The sequence below is a fragment of the Heterodontus francisci genome, chromosome 20, assembly GCF_036365525.1.
Source record: "Heterodontus francisci isolate sHetFra1 chromosome 20, sHetFra1.hap1, whole genome shotgun sequence".
NCBI classification, from domain to species: Eukaryota; Metazoa; Chordata; class Chondrichthyes; order Heterodontiformes; family Heterodontidae; genus Heterodontus; species Heterodontus francisci.
This window is the reverse complement of record NC_090390.1, coordinates 31,281,586-31,295,292: the sequence shown is the minus strand read 5'-3', so window position 1 is coordinate 31,295,292 and position 13,707 is coordinate 31,281,586. Positions and strand designations below refer to the sequence as shown.

The window sequence follows — 13,707 nt, the reverse complement described above, 5'->3', positions numbered from 1 at the left end:
CCAGAAACAGGTGAGCAAAGTTTTCGATAGTTTCATTTCCGTGGAGTCAGGAGGAACAGAAGTGGCAGAAAAATATTTTAGGCTCCTACTGGCCTGGGCTCTCTCTTCTCTCCTCTGCCTCCATTCTTGTACAGGACCTACCTGTGGGCCAACTCAGCATTGGAAAGAATTCCAAAACAATACTCCTCAGGCCACAACTGGCAAGCTGCATCGGGGCACCTGAGTGGTGTATGCTTCTTGCCGGTTTCACACAGATCAGGACCAAGGCTGAATTTTCAATGGCACCTCAGGCCGATGGCATACAGCACATCTCCATATTGTGCCACCAGTTCTGTGCTGGAATCTGGAGTAAGTTGAATTTCTCTCCCATTGTTTCCACAAATGCATGTGTAACAATATTTTGTTTATATCTTCAGGGGAGGCTTGCCTGTTTCCAGTTGTTATGCTATAAAGGCTTCATGGATTTTGTTGTTGCCATGAGGGCAGTATAATCTACTTAATCTTTTCATTGTAGCTTATGCATTAAATGTTATGAACTTTGGACAGCACTTGGAATTTTTAAGTGTGTCCCAAAATCTCCTCCTCTTTTCCCCATGGCTGTTGTTGACCTTTATTTGCTGAGCAGTATGGAAGTAGACGTTGTTTTGTCACTGTTTGAATGTTGAAAGTCATGGAGCAGAATATTGTGCTCGAGCTGCAACTGTTTACTTTGAGCACTGAAGCCTTATTCTAGATGTCTCATGCTTGTTAGTGTATATTTAGTTATTCCTCTCTACTATTTTCATATTACAAAAAGCAATGTCACTTGTTAACCTGATCAACATACTCTTCTTGTTCTATTAGAATTAGAACATTACAGCGCAGTACAGGCCCTTCGGCCCTCGATGTTGCGCCGACCTGTGAAACCATCTGACCTACACTATTCCATTTTCATCCATGTGTCTATCCAATGACCACTTAAATGCCCTTAAAGTTGGCGAGTCTACTACTGCTGCAGGCAGGGTGTTCCACGCCCTTACTACTCTCTAAGTAAAGAAACTACCTCTGACATCTGTCCTATATCTATCACCCCTCAACTTGAAGCTATGTCCCCTCGTGTTTGCCATCACCATCCGAGGAAAAAGACGCTCACTATCCACCCTATCTAACCCTCTGATTATCTTATATGTCTCTATTAAGTCACCTCTCCTCCTCCTTCTCTCCAACGAAAACAACCTCAAGTCCCTCAGCCTTTCCTCGTAAGACCTTCCCTCCATACCAGGCAACATCCTAGTAAATCTCCTCTGCACCCTTTCCATAGCTTCCACATCCTTCCTATAATGCGGTGACCAGAACTGCACGCAATACTCCAGGTGCGGTCTCACCAGAGTTTTGTACAGCTGCAGCATGACCTCGTGGCTCCGAAACTTGATCCCCCTACTAATAAAAGCTAACACACCATATGCCTTCTTAACAGCCCTATTAACCTGCGTAGCAACCTTCAGGGATTTATGCACCTGGACACCAAGATCTCTCTGTTCATCTGCACTACCAAGAATCTTCCCCTTAGCCCAGTACTCTGCATTCCTGTTACTCCTTCCAAAGTGAATCACCTCACCCTTTTCCACATTAAACTCCATTTGCCATCTCTCAGCCCAGCTCTGCAGCCTATCTATGTCCCTCTGTACCCTACAACATCCTTCGGCACTAACCACAACTCCACCGACCTTAGTGTCATCTGCAACTTCCAGGTCATTTATAAAAATGACAAACAGCAGTGGCCCCAAAACAGATCCTTGCGGTACACCACTAGTAACTAAACTCCAGGATGAACATTTGCCATCAACCACCACCCTCTGTCTTCTTTCAGCTAGACAATTTCTGATCCAAAGCTCTAAATCACCTTCAACCCCATACTTCCGTATTTTCTGCAATAGCCTACCGTGGGGAACCTTATCAAACGCCTTACTGAAATCCATATACACCACATCCACTGCTTTACCCTCATCCACCTGTTTGGTCACCTTCTCGAAAAACTCAATAAGGTTTGTGAGGCACGACCTACCCGTCACAAATCCATGCTGACTATCGCTAATGAACTTATTCTTTTCAAGATGATTATAAATCCTGTCTCTTATAACCTTTTCCAACATTTTACCCACAACCGAAGTAAGGCTCACAGGTCTATAATTACCAGGGCTGTCTCTACTCCCCTTCTTGAACAAGGGGACAACATTTGCTATCCTCCAGTCTTCCGGCACTATTCCTGTCGACAATGACGACGTAAAGATCAAGGACAAAGGCTCTGCAATCTCCTCCCTAGCTTCCCAGAGAATCCTAGGGTAAATCCCATCTGGCCCAGGGGACCTATCTATTTTCACACTTTCCAAAATTGATAACACCTCCTCCTTGTGAACCTCAATCCCATCTAGCCTAGTAGCCTGAATCTCAGTATTCTCCTCAACAACATTTTCTTTCTCTACTGTAAATACTGATGCAAAATATTCATTTAACACTTCCCCTACCTCCTCTGATTCCACACACAACTTCCCACTACCATCCTTGATTGGCACTAATCTAACTCTAGTCATTCTTTTATTCCTGATATACCTAAAGAAAGCCTTAGGGTTTTCCCTGATCCTATCCGCCAATGACTTCTCGTGTCCTCTCCTTGCTCTTCTTAGCTCTCCCTTTAGATCCTTCCTGGCTAGCTTGTAGCTCTCAAGCGCCCTAACTGAGCCTTCACGTCTCATCCTAACATAAGCCGCCTTCTTCCTCTTGACAAGCGCTTCAACTTCTTTAGTAAACCACGGCTCCCTCGCTCGACAACTTCCTCCCTGCCTCACAGGTACATACTTATCAAGGACACGCAGTAGCTGCTCCTTGAATAAGCTCCACATTTCGATTGTTCCCATCCCCTGCAGTTTCCTTCCCCATCCTACGCATCCTAAATCTTGCCTAATCGCATCATAATTTCCTTTCCCCCAGCAATAATTTTTGCCCTGCGGTATATACCTGTCCCCTGCCCATCGCTAAGGTAAACCTAACCGAATTGTGATCACTATCACCAAAGTGCTCACCTACATCTAAATCTAACACCTGGCCGGGTTCATTTCCCAGTACCAAATCCAATGTGGCATCGCCCCTGGTTGGCCTGTCTACATACTGTGTCAGAAAACCCTCCTGCACACACTGGACAAAAACTGACCCATCTAAAGTACTCGAACTATAGTATTTCCAGTCGATATTTGGAAAGTTAAAGTCCCCCATAACAACTACCCTGTTACTCTCGCCCCTGTCGAGAATCATCTTCGCTATCCTTTCCTCTACATCTCTGGAACTATTTGGAGGTCTATAAAAGACTCCCAACAGAGTAACCTCACCTCTCCTGTTTCTAACCTCGGCCCATACTACCTCAGTAGACGAGTCCTCAAACGTCCTTTCTGTCGCTGTGATACTCTCCTTGATTAACAATGCCACACCCCCTCCTCTTTTACCATCTTCTCTGTTCTTACTGAAACATCTAAATCCCGGAACCTGCAACATCCATTCCTGCCCCTGCTCTACCCATGTCTCCGAAATGGCCACTACATCGAGATCCCAGGTACCAACCCATGCTGCAAGCTCACCCACCTTATTCCGGATGCTCCTGGCGTTGAAATAGACACACTTTAAACCAGGTTCTTGCTTGCCAGTGCCCTCTTGCGTCCTTGTAACCATATCCCTGACCTCACTACTCTTAACATCCTGTACACTGGCACTACAATTTAGGTTCCCATTCCCCTGCTGAATTAGTTTAAACCCCCCCGAAGAGCACTAGCAAATCTCCCCCCCAGGATATTGGTACCCCTCTGGTTCAAGTGAAGACCATCCTGTTTGTAGAGGTCCCACCTACCCCAGAAAGAGCCCCAATTATCCAGGAAACCAAAACCCTCCCTCCTGCACCATCCCTGCAGCCACGTATTCAACTCCTCTCTCTCCCTATTCCTCGCTTCGCTATCGCGTGGCACGGGCAACAACCCAGAGATAACAACTCTGTTTGTTCTTGCTCTAAGCTTCCACCCTAGCTCCCTGAATTTCTGTCTTAAATCCCCATCTCTCTTCCTACCTATGTCGTTGGTGCCTATGTGGACCACGACTTGGGGCTGCTCCCACTCCCCCTTAAGGATCCCAAAAACACGATCCGACACATCACGAACCCTGGCACCTGGGAGGCAACATACCAACCGTGAGTCTCTCTCGTTCCCACAGAACCTCCTATCTGTTCCCCTAACTATGGAGTCCCCAATGACTAATGTTCTGCTCCTCTTCCCCCTTCCCTTCTGAGCAACAGGGACAGACTCTGTGCCAGATACCTGTACTCCATTGCTTACCCCTGGTAAGTCGTCCCCCGCAACAGTATCCAAAACGGTATACCTGTTGTTGAGGGAAACGGCCACAGGGGATCCCTGCACTGCCTGCTGGTTCCCTCTCCTTCCCCTGACGGTAACCCATCTACCTACTTCTTTTACCTGAGGTGTGACTACCTCCCCATAACTCCTCTCAATAACCTCCTCCGCCTCCCGAATGATCCGAAGTTCATCCAGCTCCAGCTCCCTAACGCGGTTCTCGAGGAGCTGGAGTTGGGTGCACTTCCTGCAGATGCAGTCAGCAGGGACACTCTTGGCAACCCTTACCTCCCACATTCTGCAGGAGGAACATGCCTTAACTTCCATTCCCACTATTCTAAATTCCCAACAAATCTACTGAAAAACCAAAAAAAAAGTCAAAACTTGTTAGGTTAGCAATCCAACGGACAGAACTTCTTAAATAAAAAGCTTACCTTATCAACACACCAGAGTCCTTTCTTTTGGTTAGAGGAGGAGGGTGGGTGGGAGACACTACACATGTAGTGTCTCGGGTACAGCCACCACCCAAATATATAGTTTTTGCTTACCCAGCAGTCCCCTGGTCCTCCGAAAACAGCAGGGAATTTACTTTTCAACTTACACTGAAATTGACTTCGCAGCTGTAAGCCCGCTCCCGCACCTCCGCTACTATCAAAGCTGCAGTCACCGAAACTATGTTCTTGATGTCCCATTGTTCCATAATGATAAAATTACAGGAAGCTCTAAATAGATCAATCTGTTAGTGTCTGATCAGTTCAGTCTTAAAAGTGAGTATCTAGATTCTGTATCTTCTTATTTTTGCCTTCTGATTCAAAAAAACTCAGCAATCGGTTAATCAATATGCTTTCTTTTCACAAAGCTAGTTGTGTTATTTATGTCTCATAAGAGAACCATTGTCTATTTTAGGTTCTAAAAAGACTGAAGAGCAAGTACGGGAATCTCTACAGACAAGACAATGTTGTCTTGAGTGGAATTCATACCCACTCTGGCCCTGCAGGCTATTTTCAGTACACTCTCTGCCTGATCACAAGCAAAGGCTACATCAAACCATCCATCAATGCCTTAATTAATGGCATAATAAAGGTTAGAGATTCTCCACTGTATTTTAGTGTGTGATGATGGCCATATATTTAGGTGTAATTGTTTCTCATTTCGTGTACACCACTAACGTTAGCCAGGGGATATTGAATGACTAGTAAAATGTAGCTCTAAAGTTATATCATGTCCTATGGCATTGCTCATGGATAAAGAAAGAACATTCCAACGTGCATCACAACCAATAGATTACTTTGGAAATGTTGTCACTATTATAATGGTGGCAATTATGCACAAACAGTAAATGAATAAATCATCATATAATTTGTTTTTCGCAGTGTTGGTTGAGGCAAAAATGTGTGCCAGTACACCAGAAAACCTCCCTGCTTTACTTCAAATACTGCCACGGATTTTTTACATTCACCTGAGCACCTCAGATCAACAGCTCATCCAAAAGATGGCCTTTCAGAAAATGCAATAATCTTTCATTAAAGTGCTCCCCTAGATTATGTGCTCAAGTTTGTCATGGAATTTGAGCACATAACTTTTGTGACTCGGGGGCAAAATTGGACAACCCCCGAAAATGGATGAGGAGAGCACGACGCACTGTTTACCCATGCCTGTTTGTTCCAATGCAGGTGGCATGCAAACATCATGCTACTTGCTCATCTACATAATTGCAGTGTGCAGACAAGCACTAAACGTGCTGCTGAGTGGCTGCATGCCTGTGCAGGGGAAGCAAAATCGTGAGAGGGATAGCACAAGGTCAAGCTAGCTAGCACTACCTAAAGCCAACCACCATGTCATAAAGAGGTGGCGGGGGGGGCATTTAAACTGGAGTAGGTTCTGGAAATCATTCTACGAATGAGTTTGACTTGGGAAAGGCACAAAAATGACACAACATGGCAGAGTGCAGGCACTAAGGTTTTCCAGTGCAGCACAGGAAGCTGAGGTTCTTAATCCACAGGGGGCCAGGAGGCCTTCCAGACAAACATTGTAAAGGTAGTGGGAGCAGGTAACCATTGTGGCCAATGTCAGCTGTATAGCCCTGAGGACCTGGATACCATGCTGCAAGAGGTTCAATGACCTTACATGAGTGGTCAAAGTCAGTCAATGTGTCTTCAAATGCCATATCCTACCAACTGCACCACTAGCCTCACACACTGCTCAATTCACCACCTCACCTTCTCTCAACTTCCAGAAAACTCCTTCAGCCAAGACACAAACTTCGCATTCATAGCTTCATCTCACCCTTACACACTTAGCACTGCTGCAAGCCTCATACCCATATCTCATTGCTTGCAGCCATTGCCAGCTATTCAACCATGACAGTCACATCACCCAGACATATTTCTGTCACACTTCCCTCTCTCTTGTAGGACAAGATGAAGCACAACTGGAGGCAGTAGGAGCTAACCAGTCGGCGAAGGCAGGGCAGTATGTCCTCATTCCGGTGGAGAAGATGGTGCTCGCCATCATTGGAGCAGCCATGCTTGAAGCCATGGCCAGCAGTGCAGGACTGAAAGGATCAAAGATTTGAAAGTTCCCTCATACCAAATCCTCCTCCTCTCATCCCACTTTCCCCTCATCCCACAATTTCTTCTGATTTACATCTGCAGATGATTTAAGAAGGCACTTCTCTTTTTCCCTCCCTTCTCCCCTCACTACAACCTTACCCTTGTGCCTTTCTCTTTTCACATACCCAAGAACTGCAACCTGGCCAGGCAACAGTGGAAGAAGAAGAAGGGACTGATGATGAAGAAACACCATCACTTGCTCTGACATTCGCAACCACCAGCTCAGAAACTGACACTGTGAGTACTTTAGAGGGTAGCTTTAAGGCAGGATCTATCTGTGGTGAGACACTGGGCAGGACTGGCATGCAGCAAGGTGCCTGCTTGCTGGAGGGCAAGGTTGCACACGTGTTCTGCTGCAGAGAACTCAAATGAGGACTTCAATGCAGCAGCCTACAGGAAAAAGGTGATAGGTATGCACACACAGAAATGCTCGGTCAATTGGCAGGGCTGTCAGAAAGCCAGCTGCCACTGTCAAGGAGCATTGAGGAGTCTTGCACATGGCTTTCCACGGGCCTTGGGACTCTTCCTTTCCAGTGTGGAAGTGGTGGCCAACTCCGTGAGAACATTGTGGACCCAACCATGCTGCAGCATTGATGACCAGTGTCTCAGCTTCCATTGCGGCACATGCAGAAGCTACCCAATGTCTGAGTGCTGCAGTGAAAGCTCAGCTTGTTGCCACAACGGCTCAGACTGCTGCCATCTTAACTGTGGATACCAGTGCTCAAAGGTGCTTGCCGGTGTCACACGAGGCCAGCAATCTGGCTTACGACAGATTACTAGGATTGCTGAGGGGCCGCCCTGGGGGAGTGGTAGTGGCTCCAGGGAGCACAAAACCCCCTCAGAATGACAGCATTCATCCTCTCACCACTGTGAGTCCACCAGTGCCCTTGCTGTTGTCTGACAGCCAGCCCAGACTGCTGCCAGCCGTGTTGAGGTGGTGCAGTGCAGAACCAGAACTTCAAGGGCCAAAGCTATGCGAGAGCGTTGTGCAAGGCCATCTGCAATCCCGCCCCAATGGAAGTCAGCAGCCTTGCACCAGCCAGGCTGCAGCCACTGAGATAGCACTGCGTGGGAGCACGAGATCAGACAAAGGCACATGGAAGACAGGCACTAAGAGAATGCACAAAGGCCGGAAAGGGGATTTCTTGGTTGCCTCCCACCTTCCTCATCCTCCTCCTCTTCTCCTCTTCCTCCTTCTTTTCAGCTGCTTGTCATATTCCTAGTGATAAAGGCTATGCCTCATGATGCTTGTGCATGTTCTATGTTTGGTTTGTCCGCTGCCAGCTTAATATACTTAGTCCAGCTTAGAGAGATTACTGAGTCTTCTGTACTTTGAACATGAACTCTTTATTTCATTCTAACTATTTAGAGCTCTACATCAGACTGTGAAGCCACGCTGTGTCTCCCTCCAGTCTCTCTCACATCATCATGGTGGGAGGTATTCCGTACACTGAATCAACCATTAACCCTTTCAGCCTCTTATGCTACAGTGCAGAATGCAATGCAGATCACAAGGAAACATGACATGCACTCTGGAAAGTACTACAGGGCTCCCTCAGTGTGATTCAGGCAGCGGAAGCATTGCTTAAGCATCCCAATGATCTGCTTGATACCATTTCATGTGTGAGCATTGTTTTTGTTATAAACATGCCATCCACATGTGTGTGGGTCGCGCACACGGAGTTGTGAGATGGTCAGTAGATAAACTTTGTCACTTAATAGCCATCCTGTGGCCTCTCATGGTGACTCCAATGGTGATGGTACCACGGACTGGCACAGAATGACTGCTGCCAGGATAGCAAGCGCACCTACTCTCCCCTCCCCTCCTCCCCCCTCCTCCTCCTCCTCTTCCCCCCTCCCCCTCTCCCCCCTCCTCCCCCCTCCTCCCCCCTCCCACTCCCCCTCCCCCTCCCCTCCTCCTCCCCCTCCTCCTCCCCCTCCTCCTCTTCCTCTCCCTCCCACCCCTCCTCCTCCTCCCCTCTCCTCTCTCCCTCCTCCAACCCCCTCCTCCCTCCTCCTCCTCCTCCCCCTCATCCTACCCTTCCTCCCCCACTCCTCCCCCCTCCTCCTCCCCCTTCTCCTCGTCCCCTTCCTCCCCCCTCCTCCTCCCCCCTCCTCCTCCCCCCTCCTCCTCCCCCTCCTCCTCCCCCCTCCTCCTCCCCTCTTCTCCCCTCCTCCTCCCCCTTTCTCCTCCTCCCCCTTTCTCCCCATCCCCCTCCCCCCAACCACACCCCCCTCCTCCCTCCCTCTCCCCCTCCTCCCTCCCTCTCCCCTCCCACCTCCTCCTCCCCCCCTCCCCTCCCCCCTCCCCTCCCCTCCCCTCCTCCCCTCCTCCCCTCCTCCCCTCCCCTCCTCCCCTCCTCCCTCCCTCCCCTCCCCTCCCCTCCCCTCCCCTCCCCTCCCCCCCTCCCCTCCCCTCCCCTCCCCTCCCCCCCTCCCCTCCCCCCCTCCCCTCCCCTCCTCCCCTCCTCCCCTCCCCTCCTCCTCCCGCTTTCTCCTCCTCCCGCTTTCTCCTCCCCTCCTCCCGCTTTCTCCTCCCCTCCTCCTCCTCCTCCCACTTTCTCCTCCCCTCCTCCTCCTCCTCCCCCTTTCTCCTCCCCCTTTCTCCTCCCCCTCCTCCCCTTTCTCCTCCCCCTTTCTCCTCCCCCTTTCTCCTCCCCCTCCTCCCCCTTTCTCCTCCCCCTTTCTCCTCCCCCTTTCTCCTCCCCCTTTCTCCTCCCCCTTTCTCCTCCCCCTTTCTCCTCCCCCTTTCTCCTCCCCCTTTCTCCTCCCCCTTTCTCCTCCCCCATTTCTCCTCCCCCTTTCTCCTCCCCCTTTCTCCTCCCCTTTCTCCTCCCCCTTCCAACTCCTCCCCTCCCCCCTTCCCCCTTCCCCTTCCCCCCCTCCCCCTTCCCCTTCCCCCCCTCCCCCCTTCCCCTTCCCCCCTCCCCCCTTCCCCTTCCCCCCCTCCCCCCTTCCCCTTCCCCCCTCCCCCCTTCCCCTTCCTCCCTCCCCCCTTCCCCTTCCTCCCCTCCCCCTTCCCCTTCCTCCCCTCCCCCTTCCCCTTCCCCCCCTCCCCCCTTCCCCTTCCCCTTCCCCCCCTCCCCCTTCCCCTTCCCCCCCTCCCCCCTTCCCCTTCCTCCCCTCCCCCCTTCCCCTTCCTCCCCTCCCCCCTTCCCCTTCCTCCCCTCCCCCCTTCCCCTTCCTCCCCTCCCCCCTTCCTCCCCTCCCCCTTCCCCTTCCTCCCCTCCCCCCTCCTCCCTCCCCCCTTCTCCCCTTCCTCCCCTCCCCCCTTCTCCCCTTCTCACCTCCCCCCTTCTCCCCTTCCTCCCCTCCCCCCTTCTCCCCTTCTCCCCTCCCCCCTTCTCCCCTTCTCCCCTCCCCCCTTCTCCCCTTCTCCCCTCCCCCCTTCTCCCTTCTCCCCTCCCCCCTTCTCCCCTTCTCCCCTCCCCCTTCTCCCCTCCCCCTTTTCTTACTCCTACCCCTCCTCCTCTCCCCCTCTTCTTCCTCCTCCTCTCCCCTCCCTCCTCCCCTCCCTCCTCCCCTCCCTCGTCCCCCTCTCCCTCGTCCCCCTCTCCCTCGTCCCCCTCTCCCTCGTCCCCCTCTCCTCGTCCCCCTCTCCCTCGTCCCCCTCTCCCTCGTCCCCTCTCCCTCGTCCCCCTCTTCCTGCCCCTCTTCCTCCTCCCCCTCCCCCTTCTCCTTTTCCTGCTCCTTCCCCTCATCACCTCTTCCTTCTCCCCTCTTCCTCCTCCTACACCCTCCTCCTAAACCCTCCTCCTACCCCTCCTCCTCCCACTCCTCCCGCTCCACCTCCCTCTTCCCCCTCCCCCCCTCCTCCTGCCCCTCCTCCTCCCACCTCCTCCCCACCTCCTCCCCCTCCTCCTCCCGCTCCACCTCCCCCCCACCTCCCCCTCCCCCCCTCCCCTCCACCCCCCCTCCTCCTCTCCTCCCCCCCTCCTCCCCCCCCTTCCTCCCCCCATCCTCCCCCCCCTTCCTCCCCCCTTCCTCCCCCCCCTTCCTCCCCCCACCTTCCCCCCCCTTCCACCCCCCCTTCCACCCCCCTCACCACCCCCCCAACCCCCCCCTCACCCCCTCCCCCCTTCCTCACCCCCTTCCTCCCCCCTCTTCCTCCCCCCTCTTCCTCCCCCCTCTTCCTCCCCCCCTCCCCCCCCCTCCTCCCCCCCTTCCTCCCCCCCCTCCTCCCCCCCCTTCCTCCCCCCCCCTTCCTCCCCCCCCCTTCCTCCCCCCCCCTTCCTCCCCCCCCCTTCCTCCCCCCCCCTTCCTCCCCCCCCATCCTCCCCCCCCCTTCCCCCCCCCCCTTCCTCCCCCCCCCTCCTCCCCCCCCCTTCCTCCCCCCCCCTTCCTCCCCCCCTCCTCCCCCCCCTCCTCCTCCCCCCCTTCCTCCTCCCCCCCCCTTCCTCCCCCCCCCCCTTCCTCCCCCCCCCCCCTTCCTCCCCCCCCCTTCCTCCCCCCCCCCTTCCTCCCCCCCCCTCCCCCCCCCCCCCTCCTCCCCCCCCCTTCCTCCCCCCCCCCTTCCTCCCCCCCCCCTTCCTCCCCCCCCCCTTCCTCCCCCCCCCCCTTCCTCCCCCCCCCCTTCCTCCCCCCCCACCCCCCCTTCCTCCCCCCCCCCCTTCCTCCCCCCCCCCCTTCCTCCCCCCCCCCCCTTCCTCCCCCCCCCCCCTTCCTCCCCCCCCCCCTTCCTCCCCCCCCCCTTCCTCCCCCCCCCCCTTCCTCCCCCCCCCCCTTCCTCCCCCCCCCTTCCTCCCCCCCCCCCTTCCCCCCCCCCCCTTCCTCCCCCCCCCCTTCCTCCCCCCCCCCCTTCCTCCCCCCCCCCTTCCTCCCCCCCCCTTCCTCCTCCCCCCCTTCTCCCCCCTCCACCCCCTTCCTCCCCCCCCTTCCTCCCCCCCCCCTTCCTCCCCCCCCCTTCCCCCCCCCCCTTCCTCCCCCCCCCCTTCCTCCCCCCCCCCTCCTCCCCCCCCCCTTCCTCCTCCCCCCCTTCCTCCTCCCCCCCTTCCTCCTCCCCCCTTCCTCCTCCCCCCCTTCCTCCTCCCCCCCTTCCTCCCCCCCTTCCTCCTCCCCCCTTCCTCCCCCCCCCTTCCTCCCCCCCCTTCCTCCCCCCCTCTTCCTCCCCCCCCTTCCTCCCCCCCTCTTCCTCCCCCCCTCTTCCTCCCCCCCTCCTCCCCCCCTCTTCCTCCTCCCCTCTTCCACCTCCCTCCTCCTCCTCCTTCCTCATCCCCTCCCTCCTCCCCCTCCCCCACCTCCTCTCCCCCCCCCCTCCTCTCCCCTCCCCCTCCTCCTCTCCCTCTCTCCCTCCTCCCCCTCCTCCTCTTCCCCCCTCCTCCTCCCTCCTCCTCTTCCCCCCCTCCTCCTCTTCCCCCCTCCTCCTCTTCCCCCCTCCTCCTCTTCCCTCCTCCTCTTCCCCCCTCCTCCTCTTCCCTCATCGTCCTCCTCCTCCCCTCTTCCTTCTCCTCCCCTCTTCCTTCCCCTCTAACTCCCCCCTCTAACTCCTCCCCTCTAACTCCTCCCCCTAACTCCTCCCCTCTAACTCCTCCCCTCTAACTCCTCCCCTCCACTCCTCCCCTCTAACTCCTCCCCTCCAACTCCTCCCCTCTAACTCCTCCCCTCCAACTCCTCCCCTCCAACTCCTCCCCTCCAACTCCTCCCTCCAACTCCTCCCCTCCCCCCTCCTCCCCTCCCCCTCCTCCCCTCCCCCTCCTCCCCCCCTCCTCCCCTCCCCCTCCTCCCCTCCCCCACCTCCCCTCCCCCTCCTCCCCTCCCCTCCTCCCCTCCCCTCCTCCCCTCCCCCTCCTCCCCTCCCCCTCCTCCCCTCCCCTCCCCTCCCCCTCCTCCCCCCTCCTCCTCCTCCTCCCTCCTCCCTTCCCCCTCCTCCTCTTCCCCCCTCCTCCTCTTCCCCCCTCCTCCTCTTCCCTCTTCCTCCTCCTCCCCTCTTCCTTCCCCTCCCTCTCCCTCCTCCCTCTCCCTCCTCCCTCTCCCTCCTCCCCTCTCCCTCCTCCCCTCTCCCTCCTCCCCTCTCCCTCCTCCCCTCTCCCTCCTCCCCTCTCCCTCCTCCACTCTCCCTCCTCCACTCCTCATCCCCTCCTTCTCCCCTCCCTCTCCCCTCCTCCTCCCCTCCCTCATCCCCTCCTTCTCCCCTCCCCTCCCCTTCCTCCTCCCACTCCCCTTCCTCCTCCCACTCCCCTTCCTCCTCCCACTCCCCTTCCCCCTCCCACTCCCCTTCCCCCTCCTCCTCCCCTCCCCCTCCCTCCGCCCTCCTCCCCCTCCTCCTCCCTCCTCCTCCTCCCCTTCTCCTCCCTTCCTCCCCTTCTCCTCCCCTCCTCCTCCCCTCCTCCTCCTCCTCCTTCCCTCCTCCTCCTCCTTCCCCTTCCCTCCCCCCTTCTCTCCTCCCCTCCTCCCCCTCCTCCTCCCCTCCTCCCCCTCCTCCTCCCCTCCTCCTCCCCCCCTCCTCCTCCCCTTCTCCCCCTCCTCCCCCTCCTCCTCCCCCTCCTCCCCTCCTCCCCTCCTCCTCCCCCTCCTCCTCCCTCCTCCTCCCTCCTCCTCCTCCTCCTCCCTCCTCCTCCTCCACCCTCCTCCCCTCCTCCTCCTCCCTCCTCCTCCTCCCTCCTTCTCCTCCCCCCTCCTCCTCCCCCTCCTCCTCCCCCCTTCTCCTCCCCCTCCTCCCTTCTCCTCCCCCCTTCTCCTCCCCCTCCTCCTCCCTCCCCTCCTCCTCCCCATTTTACTCCTCCCCCTCC

The 13,707-nt window shown here is 55.8% G+C and overlaps 1 protein-coding gene across 1 annotated transcript in view; it reads left to right on the top strand.

Annotated features, from left to right (window-relative positions):
- Positions 1 to 13,707, top strand: part of asah2 (N-acylsphingosine amidohydrolase 2) — a 137,809-nt gene that overhangs the window by 41,577 nt on the left and 82,525 nt on the right. Inside the window, exon 6 of the mRNA XM_068052503.1 lies at positions 5,274 to 5,450. Within this exon, the coding sequence (XP_067908604.1) occupies positions 5,274 to 5,450 (177 nt within the window). The remainder of the gene's footprint in view (positions 1 to 5,273; positions 5,451 to 13,707) is intronic.